Here is a 19,122-nt window from a genome sequence, read left to right as displayed (position 1 = left end):
AAAGAATCTGCCAGTGCAGGAGACACACAGGAGCCAGTGTTCGATCCCTGGGTCGGGAAGATCCCCTGGAGGAGGAAATGGCAACCCATTCCAGTATTCTTGCCTGGGAAATCCCATGGACAGGAGAGCCTGGAGGGTTATAGTCCATGGGGCTGCAAAGAGTCGAACACAACTAGACCATGTATTCTACTCATTTTCTTGTCTACTTGCATTTTTGTTTCTTATTTTACTTCTTGTCTTCTCTCACTAGAGTGTGAGGGATTCTAGAACAGTATCTGATAGGTCATAAATAGGTCTTTGGTAAAAATCTGCTGAATATACTAAAGAATCTGGTTCAAATAATGGGACTTGCTGAACAAAGTATGGACTTTACATTACAGTTCTGCAACTGAGTGGGGGGGTGACCTTGGAGAGGTTATTTAACATCTTTGAGCTTCACCAGTTCAGTTCAGTTCAGTTGCTCAGTCGTGTCCGACTCTTTGCGACCCCATGAATCGCAGCATGCCAGACCTCCCTGTCCATCATAGTCCTCATTAAAAACACAAGGATCATAACACCAATGTCATATGGTAGCTGTGAGAATTAGACATCAGCCATAAAGAGCACAAAGTACTCAGTAAATGCATGATGGTTAGCTGCTTTTGTTATTGCCATTGTTGCTAGTAATGACAATAAGTAAACAATAATATGACAATAAGGGGTATGTGGGATAAAAGTGAAAGTCGCTCAGTCGTGTCCGACTCTTTGCAACCCCATGGACTATAGTTCATGGAATTCTCTAGGCCAGAATACTGGAGTGGGTAGCCTTTCCCTTCTCCAGGGGATCTTCCCAACCCAGGGATTGAACCCAGGTCTCCCGTACTGCAGGTGGATACTTTACCAGCTAAGCCACAAGGGAAGCCCAAGAATATTGGAGTGGGTAAGCTATCCCTTCTCCAGCGGATCTTCCTGACCCAGGAATTGAACCAGAGTCTCCTGCATTGCAGGCGGATTCTTTACCGACTGAGCTATCAAGGAAGCCCTAACTATTAATAGTGTAACAAAGTTAGCCTGGCAGAAATGGGACTAGAATGCAGATCTTCTGTCCCTAGTTCTGAATCTCAGTTGCTGAACCAGTTGCAGAGCTCTGACCAGGAGAAGAGAGAGGCCTGGCAGTTAGCAAGTAGGCCTAGAGAAGCCCATTAATATAGCCAACCCTGAAGGCAGGTCCAGATATGCCAAATATCCAGTCCTGGTCCCAGGACCATATCGGGAAGTTGCCTGGTGCACACAGGCTGGCCAGGAGGTAGTCCTGAGTCCTCTGTAGGGTTAAAATGAAAGAGAGGAAGAAATCAGAGGAGATTACGTGAGGTTGAGCCAGCTACCAAGGTGGATGCTTGCCAGAAGTTGACAGAAGGACTGTTGAGTGGAGAACGGAGTGAGAAACTTGTGACATCCCCTTCTGGGAGGCAGGATGACCACCGCTAGCATCTCCTAGCTCCACTAGGGACCGGTCATCTGTGAGAGCTCCTTCAGCGTCACCACCACCACCAACAGGAAGTGTGTCTCTGTAGGGCCAACACACGCGCGTGTGCGTGCTAAGTCGCTTCAGTCGTGTCTAACTTTTCGTGACACTAGGGACTGTAGCCCCCCAGGCTCCTCTGTCCCTGGGATTCTCCAGGCAAGAATACTGGAATGGGTTGCCATGCCCTCCTCCAGGGGACCGTTCCAACCCAGGGATCAAACCTGTGTCTCCTATATCTCCTGCATTGGCAGGCGGGCGCTTTATCACTAGGACCACCTGGGAAGTCCCCAGTAGGGCCAGTGGTAGCTGTAAATAGAGACCACGAGGGCCAAGAGGGCGGTCTGGGCCAGCCAGAAAAATGCCAACTGGAGCAGCCTTTCATTTGCTTGGTGTTGGTTTTCTAGCCTCTCCGTTCTGACAAGCAGATGTGTTCATCCTTAGCTCCTGTCTGGATAGGACTTTCTAGGCAGAGGCTGGAAATAACTGATGCTGCCCTTTAAGTCAGTTTTCCTTCTCTTCATGGTCCTGGTGTTCCTTCAGAACTTTTCCTGCTGCTCTGCCAGGGCTTAGATGTGGGGAATGTGTGTGGTGTGTGTGGAGGGGGTCCGCATGTGGGATGTGTGTATGGAGAGTACGTGTGGTGTGTATGTATGATGTATATGTGGAGAGTATGTGTGTGGAGGAGATGTGTGGTATGTGTGTGTAGTGTCTGTGGAGAGTGTGTGTGTGTGGAGGGAGTATGTGGAATGTGTGTGTGTGGTATGTGTGTGGAATGTATGTGTGTAGAGGGTATGTGTGTGTGGAGGGTATGTATGTGGTGTGTGTGTGGAGGGGGTTTGTGGGATGTGTGTGTGCACATTTATGGAGGGAGCAATCAGGAACACATGCAAGGAGTGGGTGCACCCCAGGAGCTCCAGCCCAGCATGCGCCTCCAAGGGGACCCCAAAGGCAAGGGAAGCCAGCTCCTTCCCACCTTCACTCTGTGGGGACTTGCCAAGGGGCCCCAGCCGCTCCTGATGGCTGCTGTCTCTGCAGAGCTGTCCTTCCGGGTGTGGATGTGCGGCGGGAGCTTAGAGATCGTGCCCTGCAGCCGGGTGGGCCACGTCTTCAGGAAACGGCACCCGTACAACTTCCCCGAGGGCAATGCCCTCACCTACATCAGGTAGGTCACGGTGCAGAGAGCATCACACTAGGAGCCAGGACACCTAGACCCCAGCCCTGTCGGTGACTCCTGTGATTTGAGCAACTACCCCAGTCTTAGTCTCCCCGTTTGTCCCTTCCATTCTGGGATCCTGGTACTTTCAGAGCTGGAAAGATGAAGTTGGAGGCGTCTCCTCCAGGCCTGTCTTGTCTTGACTGTATTTGTTCATGAAGGTCTTGGAAAACTGGTGAAATGACCAACTGGGAGCGGCCCTCCACACACTGGGTCCCAAGTACTGGTCATGGATGTTGCATCCTCACTCTGACTTGGTCAGCGTCTGCCCATCTGTGTTCCCAGCGACAGCGTGCACTTCATCTTGAAAGGGAGTGGGCAGGTCCTGGAAGACCACCCCCTCACCCACTCTCCAGATGGTGGAGGCAAGGGGAGGTGGGAGGAGTGCCATGAGCACTCTCCTCTTCCGAGGACGCGTCTTTGTCTCGTCAGACTTGCTTGTTGGCAGAGGGGGCTCCTCGAGTCTAGCTTATCAAATGGCCTTTTGTTTTGCTTCCCTTATTCCATTTTACCGTTTTTATAATTATGGAAGTAATACATGGTCACTAAAACTTCAAGCTGTATCCATGTATATTGTGTGTGTGTATATATGTATATATATATCTGTACATACACTGTACATTATAATTTTTACTCTTCATATCACATAGACAGAAAAAAGTGAAAGTCCCTTTCACCAAGTCTTACACCTATCTGCTTATTCTATCCAAAAGAAACTACTCTTAACAGATTTCAAGCCTATCATTTCCAGTCTTTTTCAAGGCTGCCTAGTACTCTGCCATGTGGACGTAGCTCATTATTCTCCTATTGATGGCCATTTAGGGTTGTCGCCAATGTTTTATGACACAAATATTCTTGTATACATCCCTTTGCCCACGTGCTGGTGTTTCAGTAGAATAGATTCCTCCAAGTGGAGTGTCAGAGAGTATCCATTCCCGCAGATTTGATGGATGCTGACAGATTATCCTCCAAAAAGACTGTTCTCATGGATACTCCCACATCAGTGCCATTTTGCACGCACTCCTGAACGTCTCCTCGTCCGGTTCTGCTCAGAGCTGATCTGGATCCCAACCCTAACTCTGTCCCCAACCTGGTGACCTTATTTTGCTTCTTCCTCTCCTTTTAGGAATACCAAGCGTACCGCAGAGGTGTGGATGGATGAGTTCAAGCAGTATTACTATGAGGCGCGGCCGTCGGCCATCGGGAAGGCCTTCGGCAGGTGGGCCCCTTCCCTAGCCTTGTGCCTTTGCTCACAACCTTAGTGAAATACTAAATCATGTGTACTCCAGAGAAGCCTTCAGGGTGTCCTGAGCAACTGAACCCCACACCCCTGGGCTCTTTGGAGACTGTAGGGTATAGGAGACAGAGACAAGGTTTTGGTCCTGGAAGAAGCAGCAGCCTTGTGGGGAGAAATCACCAGAGAGGGCTTACTTATGCAAGCACTGCCCGTCCACCAGCTGCCTGCAGGATGGATGTCTGTGGAAGTGCTTAAGGAGGGCTGTCTGCAGAAAACACTGGGGGTTTTGGCTTCCTTGCTGTGTCAATCTGACGGTGATCTGTGAGCTATTCTGCCCTGGACTGTTATGACTACAGTCTAATTAAGCATTTTCAAAATCAATTGAGTATGGCGTGACCAGTGTTTTTTTTTTAAGTGATAGAGAACTAGAACATTTCAGATTAGAACAGAAAGTAACAGCTGATTGCAGTTGAGGATAGATACTGTTTTGTGAAACTCTTATTTTAGTTGTATGTCCATATATGCCCATGGGTATACTGGGTCACAGTGTAAGATGTATATATTTCTTACTTAATGTTGTGGTCAGAAATGTTTGAAAACATTATTAGTGATCATCAATGAATTTTCCTCTATTTATTTGTATCTATCCCTTAAAGAATAAAAGTTATGTCACTCTTTGTTTTAGTGTGGAAGTAACATTTGCTGAGGGCCTACCCTGTGCTAGGCACTTATGTCTGTTCATTTGACTCTCATAAAAACCTTTGGAGGTGGATGGTTGTACCCCAACTTTACTGAGAACAAACAGGCTCAGAGGGTAGTGCTGGTCTTCTGTCAGTGGCCATGATGATCCCTGGAGCTGAGCAAGATGTCCATGAACACATCAGACGGTTCTTATTTGCTCAATTTTTGGAAAAATGTTTGAAACATGGTTTTCTTGTGGTAGACGCTTTCTGCTCAGCTGGAATGCAGGGAAGGAAAACTGCTAGTACATTAAGGCTCTGCTCTGTCTGTGAAAATAAGCACCAGGCCATGGTATGCTCCCTGAGGTCTCAAGGAGGAAGAAGCCGAGATTAAAGCTTGGCTCCAGTTTGAGGAGAGATATAAGGCATGGCCAGGAGCCGTGGGGCGAGCTTGCAGGTCAGAGAATGAAGTAAGGCTGGAGGACAGACTTGGATAGCTAGCTCCGGGAAAAGGGACCTTCCCCCCGGGGAGGGGGCTGACCTCCCAGGCTTCTTCCCACTGCTAAGCCTTTCCTCCTCCTTCTCCAGCGTGGCCACGCGGATTGAGCAGAGGAAGAAGATGAACTGCAAGTCCTTCCGCTGGTACCTGGATAACGTCTACCCAGAGCTCACGTGAGTGCCACCTGCAGTTCCTGCATCTGGCCTGGGTGGGGGCCAGTGGCGTGGGGACCCTTGACCCTGATCTCTCCCTGGCCCAGGCAGCCTGGCTCTTTCTAGCTGTTGGTGTTTGTCTTCATGTGACGGGTCTGGAGGAACCTGGAGGATGTTACCAGGAGTGAAGAGTGAGGTGTGGTAGGAGCGAAGAGTTTAACAGACTGGGCCTTAGAGCTAAGAATGGGCGTTGTTGGGACTTCTCTGGCCAGTGGTTAAGACTCTGCACTTCCACTGCAGGGGGCACGGGAACTAGGAGCCCACCCACAGCCAAAATTAATCAATTAAAATAATCTTGAAAAAAAGAAATGAGCATTGTCCCCTTAGGGAAGCAACAGCACATTATGTAGCAAAGGCCACAGAAACATTCACTTCCTCTGACTCTCTTCTCTCCCTTCTGGGAGTTTATCCCAAGGAAATAGAGCAAACAAGCAAAAACACTGTTGACAAATAAATGACCATTGTTGGCTTCTCTGCTGTGAAAAAAATAGACACAACTAACAATAGAGGCCGGGTTTAGTGAATCGTGATCCATTGACCTAAACAAATATTATGTGTCAATTAATATTATAATCATAAACTGAGTAAAACATGGGGAAATGTTTGCTTCAGCAAATGAGGAAAGAAAGTGAAAGTGAAGTCGCTCAGTTGTGTCCGACTCTGCGACCGCATGGACTATAGCCTACCAGGCTCCTCCGTTCATGGGATTTTCCAGGCAAGAGTACTGGAGTGGGGTGCCATTGCCTTCTCCAGGAGATCTTGGCGACCCAGGGTAGAATGAGCAAATGAGGAGCCAACATGCAAATGGTGTATGTATGTAGGCTACAGGACAGTAAGCTGTAATGACTGGGGGCCTGAGGCTGGGCAGAGTCGATCCTTTTTATTTCAGCATCCTTCTCAGCATCTTGCCTATGTCACTCCTTACCTCCTCCAGGTCTTGAGTCATCTGTCCCTCCTGCAGGAGACCCCCCTGACCTCTGCGTTTGCAGACTGACCCTTCCCCAGCACTCCCTGCTTCTTTTCCTCGGTCACCCTTATCGTCACGGAGCTTCTATGTGGGCAATTAATGTTATTGTCATCTTCCCACATTTGACAGTAAGCTCCATGAGGCAAGAGGAATTTATCTGTCTTGTTCACTGCCTTATCTCCAGCCCCTAGAACAATGCCTGTCACAGAATGGGCACTCAATAAATAGTTTTATTTTATTTGATTTTGGTGTCCCAGATCTTGTTTTGGTGCACAGGTCCTTCCTTTTGGCACCCAGGTTTCTCGCTAGTTGTGGTTCAAGGGCTTAGTTACCCCATGACATGTGGGATCCTGGTTCCTTGCCTAGGGATGGAACCTGCTTCTCCTGCGTTGGAAGGCAGATTGCTACCAGGGAGATCTGTAGGTGTTTTTAACTAAATAAATTGCATAGTCAATAAGGCTCAGTAATAACTTTGAAATTAGCATTCTCCCTTCTAGAACTGTCATCTCAGGAACAGCTGTCTCCCAAAGGATGCTGTCATGATTTTCCAGAACATTCCACTGCTCAGAGCCTGCATATCCTCAAAGGAGGCAAATCTTTGAGGGAAGATTTGATTTTGGGAAAACAGCCATGGTTAGGTTATAACCAAGTCCAATGAATAACTTAGTTGATTAACCCAGATATTACAGTCCTGGGTCCCAAACACAGAGTGACAAGACGGAAACAAGTAACAAGAATAAACTGACTGTGAGCAATGCTCAAGGAATTCCAAAACAATCTGAACGGCAGCAGCATCCTTGGAGAAAGTTGGCGGCCTGGATAGCCCCAACTCCCTAGACGATGGCTGTGAAGGGAAGAACATTAGTTTATGAAAGTATAATAAATGAACAGCTTCCTCAAGTGGCCACTTTGAAAAGGATAGTTTTATTGAGACGTGCCATTTCTGAGCAAACCAAGCATAGTCATGTCTTTATGTTCTGTCAGAGTTCATATGATCTGGTTGGAGCCAAGGACTCGAGCCTCAGGCAGGAGTTAGGGAGCCGTGGAAGGGGATCCTCCCACACCCCAGTCCTCACACAGTGCCCCATGTCATCCCCTGAGGACCAAGAGGAAGAAGTACTGATGGTTTATAACTAGCATCAGTCGAATCCATCACAAGACAGGAGAGTGGATGAAACCAGCCGCGCTAAATGAGGAGCATAAGTCATCTTATTTGTTTTGTCACCATGTGGAAGCTTAAAAAAAAATGAATTTCTGCTATTAAGGTACAAACTGCAGTTCATTCTTACCCAGGTTACTCATCGTCAGTCTGTTCCTTCATGTTCTGCCTCGGTTCTCGGGGGCCTGGAGTGGATCAGATTGTTAGACAGAAAGGAGTTTTACAGGCCCAAATGATACCAAGTTTCCTCCACACGGGATCCCAGTAGTTGGGCCACACTTGAACGTGGTCAGTGAGGAGACTGAGGAGGCTGAAGGGAGAGGCCTGTGCTTTCCTAGGCCTGCCTGCAGTCCTGCTATGGCTTGGCCGCTTTTCCAGATCAGAGTTCTGTGGCTGGCTTCAGCAACTGCTTATATATACTTTTATTAGGATGGTCAGGAACAGTTGTGCAGGCTGTGCATTGTACAAGCACACCACGTTTGAAGGGTGCTAGTCACACAGTACTGTACCTTTATTACAACAATTCCTGGCAAATGATAGTAAAAGTCTTCTAACAAAATCAGTATATTATGATGGTTTTCTAACATAAGTGAAGTGTCTTGAAAAAAGGATGCCTATTGCTATTTCTAGAAAGGCGTCATAAGGGCTAATGGGAGCCCTGGCAGCCCAGCTTCGAGGTGGTCCACAGAGAGGAAAGCAGATACAGACTTAAGAGGGCTGCCAGCAAATAGGGGAGCTTAGCCTGGCTCTGCCAGGAAGCAGGGGAAGGGTGGTGATGGGCATCCCAGCTGCTCCAGGGCTGCTACCACATCAGACACCTCAGGAGCTGCATCTGGTCTTTATTTATTTATTTTTAATTTGTTTGGCCGCACCAGGGCTTCGTTGTGGCATGTGGGATCTTTAGCTGGCACATGCAAACCCTTAGTCGTGGCATGTGGGATCTCGTTCCCTGACCAGGGAGCGAACCCAGGTCCCCTGCATCGGGAGTGCAGAGTCTTAGCCACTAGATCACCGGGGAAGCCCCTGCATCTGGTCTTGAGATTGCTGCCTGAGCCCCAGGTTTCCTCCATAAGCATCAGTGGGCAAGCTTTGGTGTCAATGACCATTGCCACACTTGGACAATGCCCACCTCAATCTCTGCAAGTTGGTCATCTTGCACATCTTCCCAAGCAACAGCAGGTAGGGAGGAGAAGAGAAGAGAAAGGTCTGGAACAACCTTGGCCTCTCAAAGAGGGCCCCTTGGGACCTTGCCTCTGTGTAGAGGGGAAATATAGTCCATTGCCCCTGGATGAAGCGGCGGGGGTGGAGCTTTGCCTCTCAACAGTCTTGCACCTAGCAGGTTGCAAACTTAAATCCTACAGTGATCAGACAGGTAATGTAAATAAGTCAAATGAGTGAGGACACAATAGGGAGTGGAGGGGACTGTGGCAAACTGAAACGGGCAAGCCCCACCCGTAGGGTGGACAGCTGCTGCTCCTGACAATGTGTTAGTGCTGAACCAGAATGCAGGTTTGATGTGACCTGACCTTCCTGTATTTTTGAGAGAAGCTGGATTTTTCTGTGTAATGTTGAAATACTGCCAACTAATTAAAAGCACCAACGACCGCACTGTGCAGGTCAGACAAAACCTGTCCAGGGCCTGATTTAGCTTGGGGGCCAACAGTTTGCAGCCTCTGTTCTCGAACTGCATATGACCTCTTGCAAGAGACAGGGGAGCAGTTCTGAAGGGGCACTGCTGTCAGGAATATGGAGAGAAACTGGAAAGTTCTCCACGAGCCTCCAGGAGAGCGGTTTGGTTCTGGAGCTCCAGGGGCTTCCTGTCAGCCCTGAGAAAGGGAGACCTGGTTTGGTTGATGTCCACATCAGAGACTGCCAGCACTGTTCTGATCTGCACCTGCAACCAGGTTCTCTTCTCAACAGATGTGATAGAGACAGATAAATTAGGCATGTGGTCAGACTATAAGCCCCACTGATTTCCCATCACCTGACCTGTGGGTCCATAATCCAAGCGCATATATAACCTTCTAAACCCAGGAATACAAGCCCGTGTCAGCTGGGGCCAGCATCCCATTTGGGTTTATTACCCATGGGGTAAGGCAGTGTGTCTTATATTTGAGCTTGTGTGTGTGTGTGTGTGTATGCGTATGTATGTGTATGTGTTTAAATATACTTTCCTGTGCATATAAAATGTTCTAATAATACACTCTTTTCAAAACCTACCTGTTTTACTTAACAGTATCTTATAAACACTTCCCCATATTACCAGATGTTCTTTCTCAGAGTCCTTTTTAATGGCTGAAGGGATTTCGACAGATGAGTCAGAATTTACTTAGTCCTGTACCTATTGTTGGATATCTAGGAATTTCCAGTGTTTTCAGTATAACCAGTCACTCTGAATGAGTATCATTTAAACTAAATCTCTGCACCCATCTATAATTATTGCCCTAGAATAATAAGTTTCAGGAAGTGGGATCATTAGGTCAAAATGGGGTCACTAAGAGTCGGACAAGACTGAATGACTTCACTTTCACTTTTCACTTTCATGCATTGGAGAAGGAAGGGCAACCCACTGCCGGGGTCCAGCCCCGGTGGATCCAGGGAATTCGAAGCGGGGACGGCGTCGGCGAGGATCAGGAAACAACTGCTTAATTAAACGTTAATTAAGGATATAAACAGTAATAGAATAAGGATAGCTCAGTAGGAAAATTCAGTGAAGAAAAGAGGCTGAAATAAGGATAGCTCAGTGAGGAAATTTAGTGGAGAAAAGAGGCTGAATAATTCAGCCAGAAGGTAAGAGAAAGAACGACATGGGGAGACCAAGTTTCGGTGAACAAGGCCCGCACTTTATTTTCCAAAGTAGTTTTTATACCTTAAGTTATGCATAGAGGATAATGGGGGAAGGGGTAGAGTCATGCAGTAAGCCAGGCTTTCTTCCTGCAAACTTATCATATGCAAAAGTTTAGATGATTTGCATCATCTTCTGGCCCGGAGGCCTGTTAACATTTTAAGAAACTTATTTTTCTCTAAAGGTGATTATTCTAAAGGCAGGTGCCAGCCTCCAAAAAGCATTAGATAAAGTTACATTCCTACAGAGCAAAGGTGTGGTGGGCTATAACAAGAAAAGAATTAACTCAAGGGTCCCAGGTTACAAACATTAAAGCTACTACTTACACCAATTATATTAATCAATACACTGCCAGGGACACAGCAGGTAAGGGATATGGAAACTTAGCAGCAAACATTGGCCCGACAAGTGAAAATCCCTTCACCAATACAATTTCTAATCAATCTTTTAACTGCTCAAAGGAATCTGTATTTAGACAGTTTAGAACATCTCATGCCTCTCACAGTTGGGAGGCTCTGAGCAATCACATGTGGCCGGAAAAACCTAATCAGGCAGGCTAGAGGACTTCCAAAGGAGTTTGTAGGTTGAAACACTGTCACACCCAGGAATTATTAACTGGATCTGTAAGCTAACTCTTTTTTCAGAGAGAGGTAGTGGGGGACAGCCCCCCGTAAAGTCGGAGGTGTAGGTGAAAGCACAAAGCAGAAAGTAGGCAGACTCTGGTTTTGGGGGTAGATTGCTCAAGAATTTCCAGGGAGACTCCTGAGGCTTGATCCCGCCTTTGCGTATGCCAAGCCTCCTTCCTCATGACCTTTGCCAGGGGCAGAGCTCGCTCCCCGCAACCCACTCTAGTGTTCTTGCCTTGAGAATCCCAGGGATGGGGGAGCCTGGTGGGCTGCCGTCTATGGGGTCACACAGAGTCGGACACAACTGAAGCGACTTAGCAGCAGCGGCAGCAGTATGCACACTTTTAAGGCCTTTGATACATAGTACCACACTGTCCTCTAGAAAAGGTGGGCCAGTTTATGCTCCCATCTGTGGGATATGAAAAGATCCAATCCCAAGCCATTGCCAACACTAGGTAGTAATATTTAACATATATGTATATATGCATATATACACACATACACTTAAATGTATAATTTGTATATTGTTTATATATTATATGGTCTTCCCTGGTGACTCAGATGGTAAAGAATCTGCCTGCAATTCGAGAGACCCAGGTTCGATCCCTGGGTCAGGAAGATCCCCTGGAGAAGGAAATGGCAACTCACTCCAGTTTTCTTGCCTGGGAAATCCCATGGACAGAGGAGCCTAGTGGGCTACAGTCCATGGGGTCGAAAAAATCGGACACAACTGAACAACTAACACTTTCACTTATATATATACACTTAAATATTTTATGTATATAAATATATAGAAATTTCCCTGGTGGTCCAGTGGCTAAGACTCCATGCTCCCAGTGCAGGGGGCCTGGGTTCAATCCCTAGTCAGGGAACTAGATTCTACAAACTGCAAATAAGAGACTGCATGCTGTAATTGAAGATCCTGCAGGCTACAACAAAGCTCAAAGATCCTGCAGGCTACAACCAGGACTCAGAATGGCCAAATAAATAAATATTTTTAAAATAAATAAATATACCTGTGGTGGATTCATGTTGATATATGGCAAAAACCAATACAATATGGAAAGTTAAAAAATAAAATAAAAAAAAAAAACCAAAATAAATAAATAAATATACATATATGGCAAACAAACAATGGTAACTCTTTAATACATATTTCCTTAGTTATTAGTCAGACTGAACACATCTTTATATTTGTATATTTTACATTTGCCTCTTCAAAGCAACTCCTTCCTATCCTCTCGAGATTGCCCACTGAGCCCACATCTGAGTCTCAGCCTTTCCTCTTTCAGGACTGGGGAGCTCTGGCTTCTGGTTTGAGCTCTCTCCCACCAGCTCCTCTCAGGCCTGGTCTGAAGGGCAGTCCCTGGGGCTCCCAGAGCTGCCCAGAACCCAGGGGGGGAAAGGCCCAGTGTTCCCAGGGGGACCCCTGCTCCCTCACCGTCCCCTGCTCACCTTACCCTGCTGCCAGGCCTGCCTCTCAGTGTCCCTCCCCATGGAGACCTGGGTGCCCTGGGATTGCCTGGGCCCTGCTCTCTGGGTAAGCATGGGTTACTCCGGGAAGGGCAGAGGCCAAGCCTGATCACTGCCTTTTCTTTCAGTGTCCCCGTGAAGGAAGTGCTCCCGGGCATCATTAAGCAGGGGACTAATTGTTTAGAATCCCAGGGCCAGGACACAGCTGGTAACTTCCAGCTCGGAATGGGGATCTGCAGAGGGTCTGCCAAGAACCCCCCAGCGGCCCAGGTACGTTGCTTGGGACCTCCGGGTCAGGCCCAGGAGAAGGCTTAGGGGCCTCCATCTGCCCAGTCTCATCCTCTCTCTTGTCTACACCTTCCACAAACCCACTTTTCCAAGGACCCTGCAAGCTGCCCCCTCACACTCTGCTCCTTGGGTCTGCTCCTGCCACACTCCACCCACGTTGTAGCCTGTCACACAGTTGCCCCCTGAGCACCACCTGCTTTCTGCTTGCAGGGGCAGAAATGCCACCCAAACAGAACCCAGTACTCTCCCCAGATGCAGCTGTGGGCAGCCTGCACAGACAGGCATCAGAGTGTCCAGGACTCCTGTGAACACGTGTCCAACATATGAGAGTTGATGCACTCACGTCAAACTAGAACAGGTCGTGGAGACCCCCGGCACGGACCTGACCCCAGCTGCCCTGCTCCCATGTCCTATCTTTCTTCCCATTCCTTGAGCATCCTTTCATACATCCTCTGGCTGGCTCCAGATAAGCTTCTCCATCCCAATATTTTATTATGAAAAAGTTCAAACATATAGAAAAGTTGAAAGAATTGTACAGTGATTAGCCATCCACCCATCCCTAGTATTTGTAGAAAATTCTACCAAAATACACAGTGTATTTGCTTTATCATCTATCTACCCATCTATCCATTCATTGCTGTATTTTTTGGCTCGGGCAGCCCACTCCAGTATTCTTGCCTGGAGAATCCCATGGACAGAGGAGCCTGGTAGGCCACAGTCCACTGGGTCGCAGAGTCAGACACGACTGAGCGACTTCACTTCCACTTTCTGCTCCTTGTCTTGCAGGCGTGGCTCTTCACTGACCATCTCATCCAGCAGCAGGGGAAGTGCCTCGCTGCCACCTCCACCTCTGTCTCCCCAGGATCCCTGGTCGTACTGCAGGCGTGCAACCCAAGAGAAGGCAGGCAGGTAAGCCTCCTTGCCCCCAGGCACAGGTTGACCAGCAACCCAGGGGAACATAGTGAAGGTGTGACATATAGATTCAAATAAGCCCTCCAGAGTGAGGACTGGGGATGCCTAAGCCAGTATCCAGGCAAGTCTGTTGTTTTCCTCATGAGGAAGTACTTTGGGTAAACAGTTGTTAAATGTCCATCCCGCATCCTGTGAGCTCCATGCGGGCTCACTATTTTTATCTTGTCAACACTGTATCCCTAGTCCCTGACAACCAGTACAGCCAAAACAAATGTGAGGTTTTATTGAGAACCTGTGCCAGGGGTTTTACGTAGATCATCTCATCTAATCCTCCCAGCAGCCCAGCAATCTGGCCCTTAGTGTGTGCATGCGTGCGTGCTAAGTCGCTTCAGTCATGTCTGACTCTTTGCGACCCCGTGGACTGTAGCCCGCCAGGTTCCTCTGTCCATGGGATTCTCCAGGCAAGAATACTAGAGTGGGTTGCCATGCCCTCCTCCTGGGGATCTCTCCAACCCAGAGATCAAATCTGCACCTCTTATGTCTCCCGCATTGGCAGGCAAGTTCTTTCCTCTAGCACCACCTGGAAGCCCCAGGCCCTAGTACTAACCCCATTTTAAAAGTGAAAAACTGAAGCTCCTTGAGTTTAAGAAATGTATCAGATCACACCGCTGTGAAGGGGTGGAGCTGAGATTCAAACCCAGTGTGACTCCTAAGGCCACAGTCCTGCCCCAGCACATAGTAGGTGTTCAGTAAGTATCTCCTGACTGATGGCTGGTTGGGGAAACTGAGACCCAACCATGGTGCTTTCCAAGCTGGCATGCCAGTATCCTGTGAACACTGCCTTTTCCTCTTGTCAAACTTTCACTTGCCCTGTTTTCACTAATCCTGGGAGACAGATCAGGCTCGCCTGTTGAGGAAGAAACAGATGCTCAGAGAGATGCAGTCACTTGCTCAGGGCACACAGCAGCCGACGACAGAGTCAGCCCTGCTCCATTCCTGGCTGGGAGGGCTGCTCATCTGCCCGGGAATGGACCAGAAGGCAAGAGTTCTGCTTCAGCCCCTCCTCTGCCCACCCCTTCTCGATAGCCCTCACTGTGCCTGATCCTGGCCAGCTTGCAGGGCATTGCAGGGGCAGGAGGGCGCCTGGCCTCTCAGTCAGCTGCCAGCGTTTTCTTATCTCCCCCTTTTCGATTGCATGGGTCAGTTCTTTCTTTAGGGATGACTGGCAGTTTGCTATTTCATTCTGGAAAAGCAACCAGATCCTTCCTCTCCCTCCAGCCTCCGTGTGTGTGTGTGTGCATGTGTGTGTGTGTGTGTGTATGAGAGAGAGAGAGGCTTGGGCGCCATGGTCTGCTCGCTGGCTGGGACACTGCAGCACATCCTGCCAGCCCCTTCCTTCACTGCCCCTGCAGGGATGTGTGTCTCCAGGGTCCCCTTCACCTAGGGTGCTGGCTTCTGTGAGAGTCAAGCCTTGAGCCCACTCCCACCTGCTCCTTGCTGAGGCCAAAGTCAAGGCAGTAGCTCTGAGGGCAGCCACCCCTCTCTGTGTTCCCCTTCATGCTGACCAGGACTCCTAGGAATCTCTTTGGCCACATTCCTTCTGCCCTGCAGGTCCTACAGGGCCCCCAACAGCGGAGCCCCTCTTCCAGAGGACAAGGGTGAGCAACTCTCCCACTACCAGTGACTTCTCAAGTCTGGGCCTCCGTTCCTAGTCCTCTGTTGACCCCGTTTCCGAGGCCACCTGGGTATCAGTTGTGGGAGAGATACCTGTGTAGAGTGGTGTCATCCTCTTCACCTCTCTGAGTTTCCATCTCCTCACTGATGAAATGAAGGGCTCCCTCCCTGCTGTCCCTTGTAGGGAATCTACAAGAACTGAGACTGTGGCGATGGAAGGGCACCATGAGATGGTATTTTTTCTCTGGCCAGGCTAGAACCTAGTGACCAGGAGACTCTGGGGGAGGGACCCCAAGACTGTCTGATGGCACCAACAGGAAATGAGAATCACATGATTTGGGGAGCACTTCCTCATGACTGATCGATTCAGTCTTTACATTCATTCTTCATAGAACAAAACTAGATGAAAGATGGATGAAAGAATGGCATGGCCCAGCAGCGCCAGCCGGGGAATGTGGCCAGCCCCTCCCAGGGGGTCAGAGACTAGAAGACCACAGGCAGTAGGATGCTGTGAGTTCCAGAGGGACCAAAGGCCCTGTCCTGCCCACTGCCCAGGATCTTGAAGCCAGGAATCCCTCTCTACTGTGACCACATGGGCAAGAAAGACTGGTTCTCAGCGATCTGTATCCCCCAGCCCGCACTCCTAGGGGAAATCCAGACCCTGCAGCTCCGCCCCCACGCCTTCTGCCTTGTCTCCACCTCCCAGATGGTTCCCTTCTCTGCCCACGCTGTGTCCCCCTGCAACTGGGGCTGCTCATCTCCCTTCTAACTGTGGCTCCAGCAAGTACCTGGCCCCTCCCACCCAGAAACTAGGACCCCACCTGCAGCAGATCTTCAGCTGCAACCAAAGAGACTGTGCCTGTGTCTAAAGGGAAGCTGGAAAGGCAGATTTCTATGTGACGACTAAGCCAAACTTTAGATAAGCGCTGTGCAGGCCAAACAAAATCCACCTCTGGATTCCATTCAGCCCGTGGACCTCTGACTAGACAGTAACTTCATGCCAACCTATGGAAGCAAGAACACATCAGGAGGGCTGGGTTTAAAGCTTGTATGTGGGGTGCAGTGCCTCTTGTCTTTAGTGCAAAGGACACAGACTATTTAAATGGGACTGTGTCCTAGGGCCATTTACACCCATGTGTAGTGCGGGTACGGATGTTATTATTATTATTAATCCTTGTTTTTCTCTCCCCCGCCCCTTTTCTGCCTCTCCCCTCAGAGATGGAGGAGAAAAGCCTCTTTCATCCAGCATTCAGTCAGCGGCCTCTGCCTGGAGGCCAAGCCCGCCCAGCTGGTGACCAGCAAGTGCCAGGCCGACATCCCAGCCCAGCAGTGGCAGCTGTTGCCGCACACATGACCGTAGCCCCCGGCCTCCTGTACCTTTTGCATGAGACTTTGGGACCGGAAGGGGGTTGGGGTGGGGGAGTATAAAGCGGGCCGTCTCCATCTCGTCACATTTCTGCCGGAATCATCAGCCAACACCGCTGCCACGACACACGATGCTGCAAAGCTTGGACGGGGAGGACGCAGGGGGAATGCCCTGCTTGCTGTCCTGGCCACCACCTGGCCTTGCCTGGGGATAACTGGACTGAGACTGGGCAGCCTGGCCCTTTGTTACTGCCCTTCACCCTCCCAAGGCCTGGACAGTGGTTTGGGGCCTCTCCTCGTGGGCTGGGGAAAAGGAGGACTGCATTTCCCCCGAGTCTTGCTGGGCCCCGGGGGCCTGCCTGTGGAGTCGGGCACAAGAGGAGAGCGTAGGCAGCCGTGGACAGGAGGCAGGCGGAAGGCAGAGGGAGGGGCAGCCTGTGGGCAGGTGGGGAACAGGAAGAAGTGAGCCGCTCAGGGGTCTGTCCCAGGCAGGCGCTGGGTTGGGTGCGGGAGGGATGGGAGCCAGGGCCAAGGATGGGTGAGCTGCAGAAAGACGGGAACAGAAAAGCTGCAAAGCATGGAAAAGAATTGGTCTCGCCCGGGGGCCTAGTTCCTCCCAGGGCCCAGTGCCTCCAGTCCCGCGCTCTGCTTCCCACGTTCTCAGCAGGGCGCTGCAGGAGCACCTCCAGGGGCAGCCTCGGGACCCAGTTTATTAAACGGATCCCACTTCTGTTTGGATATGTGTCAAGACCAGACCTCTCCCTTGGGCCTTAAAGACCAGCGGGTTCCCGGAGCCCCTGCCTGGGCACACCGGGTGGACCCCCATAAGGACAGGCACCACTGAGCAGCCCCGTCCTTCCCGCTAGTTTTTGACTCCTGCCTTCTCTAAAGCCCTTGCCTCTGTAAATACAGCATCATTATGGGGTCGGGGCGCAGGGCGGTAAGAACGGGGAGCATCGGTAAACCATGAGGACTAAGTCGTCCAGGCTGGACTCCCCACTGCCAGAGGGAGGCCCTTGGGGCTCGGCTACTGCAGCGGCCAGCAGGCTGGCTGGCGGCCCCAGTTTGTACAGAGTTCCCAGTTCCTTCTCACACCCACTGGGCCTCTCTCCCCCTCCCCCAGGGCCTGGTCTTGGAACCGCTTCTGCTATTAATATTTCCAACATTCCTCTTCCCCCGCCCCACTGGCTTAGGCCAAGTGATCTTAGGCAAAAGTCTGGTGATACCAGGATTCCTGCGGGGGGCGGCGGTGGGGGTTGTCTCCTACCCAAAGCAAATCAGCCTGGAATGCCTAAGGAGTTGATAGATTCTGGAGGGCCCAGGAATCTCCTGAAATGGTCCCCCAAATACTGCATGTGTGTGCATATATGTACTGTCCTGGGGAGAGGATCCATGGACTGTCCCAGGTTCATACAGAGGCCTCTGGTCCCTGGAGGGTCTGGCTTTTTCTGGATTGGAGCTGCCGCGCCCCTCCCCTTCCCTAGTGTGCCTCAACTGCTTTGGCCCCGCTCCCTCTGCACAGCCTTGGGCTGTGGTCTGCCACACCCACCCTGGAGGGCTCTCAGTGGTTTCCTTTCACCTCCTGGCTCTCCGCAGTGCTCCTGGGCCTCAGCCTGCACCCCCTGCGCTCACAGCGAGGAGCCCTTGGCCCCCAGAGCCACACTTTTGCCATCCTCTGTGAGATGTTTATCCATCGCCATCTCCCTTGTGTGTGTGTCTACCCCGGCAGGTAGCGTGGGCCTTTGGGACGGGAATCTCGGGCCTCTCTTACTGAAAGTAAGAGGACTGCCATTCAGCCTTTCAGAGGGCCCCTTCCTTCCCTGTGATTGGACCGGGCTCAGCACCTGTCAGCCTCCTTTGGGACTCAGCCCTGTTCTGTTTTTGCTTTTCCTCTTCTTGACCAAAGCATGTGCCACTCGCTGTCCCTGAGGACCTCGTCTTTATGAAAAACACCTGGAATAAAACCACTTCTCACATGGGCATGTGCACCAGTGCCTTCCTTTCTGATTCCAGAGCCAGGCTCTTCAGCATCTCCCTCCCGCCCTGTATTCCAGAAAACTGAGCATGCTCAACTCTCACCTCCTCCTGCACTTGGTAGCTTGCTCCTCCACCTACGTCCCCCTCCGTGGGACCTCAGGGACTCCTGGACAACAGGCTGGCCGCCCTGGGGGAAGCCAGGAGATGGGGCAACTGGGACGGGAGCCCAGGCTCTTGTGACCTCATCCTGGGACCCTACTTTGGGGCTTCGAAGTGGAAACCAAGGGGCTTCTCTGAATGCTTGTCTTTCGGTTTCTCCAGCCCTCTCTCCTTCCTTAGGTGCCAGCTGGTCCCTCTGAACTGCCCTTCCTCTCCCCTGCCACACAAGAAGGCAGCAGTAAAAATGCAGGTGGGGCAATTTTCCTAAGTAAGAACAGCGAGTCATTCCAGCATGAGTCTTACACCCTAGCCTTGTTTGCTTGGGTAGCAGA

General features: G+C 50.2%; 1 protein-coding gene across 2 annotated transcripts in view; it reads left to right on the top strand.

Moving 5' to 3' along the window:
- Positions 1 to 18,630, top strand: part of GALNT16 (polypeptide N-acetylgalactosaminyltransferase 16) — a 101,711-nt gene extending 83,081 nt beyond the window's left edge. The window contains exons 10-15 of one of the 2 annotated variants that reach the window (XM_086320048.1): positions 2,540 to 2,666; positions 3,844 to 3,936; positions 5,223 to 5,306; positions 12,544 to 12,685; positions 13,490 to 13,612; positions 16,506 to 18,630. In XM_086320048.1, coding sequence (XP_086176174.1) covers positions 2,540 to 2,666; positions 3,844 to 3,936; positions 5,223 to 5,306; positions 12,544 to 12,685; positions 13,490 to 13,612; positions 16,506 to 16,643 — 707 coding nt within the window. In that variant the 3' untranslated portion in view covers positions 16,644 to 18,630. Of the gene's footprint in view, positions 1 to 2,539; positions 2,667 to 3,843; positions 3,937 to 5,222; positions 5,307 to 6,279; positions 6,556 to 12,543; positions 12,686 to 13,489; positions 13,613 to 16,505 lie in introns of those variants that run through there. The other variant, XM_086320049.1, reaches the window with a different exon arrangement.
- Positions 18,631 to 19,122: the final 492 nt, after the last annotated feature.

The sequence above is a fragment of the Bos grunniens genome, chromosome 10 (genome assembly GCF_055505025.1).
Source record: "Bos grunniens cultivar Pamir isolate PY7600 chromosome 10, Bosgru_T2T1.0, whole genome shotgun sequence".
Lineage (NCBI taxonomy): Eukaryota > Metazoa > Chordata > Mammalia > Artiodactyla > Bovidae > Bos > Bos grunniens.
This window is presented reverse-complemented; position numbering and strand designations above follow the sequence as displayed.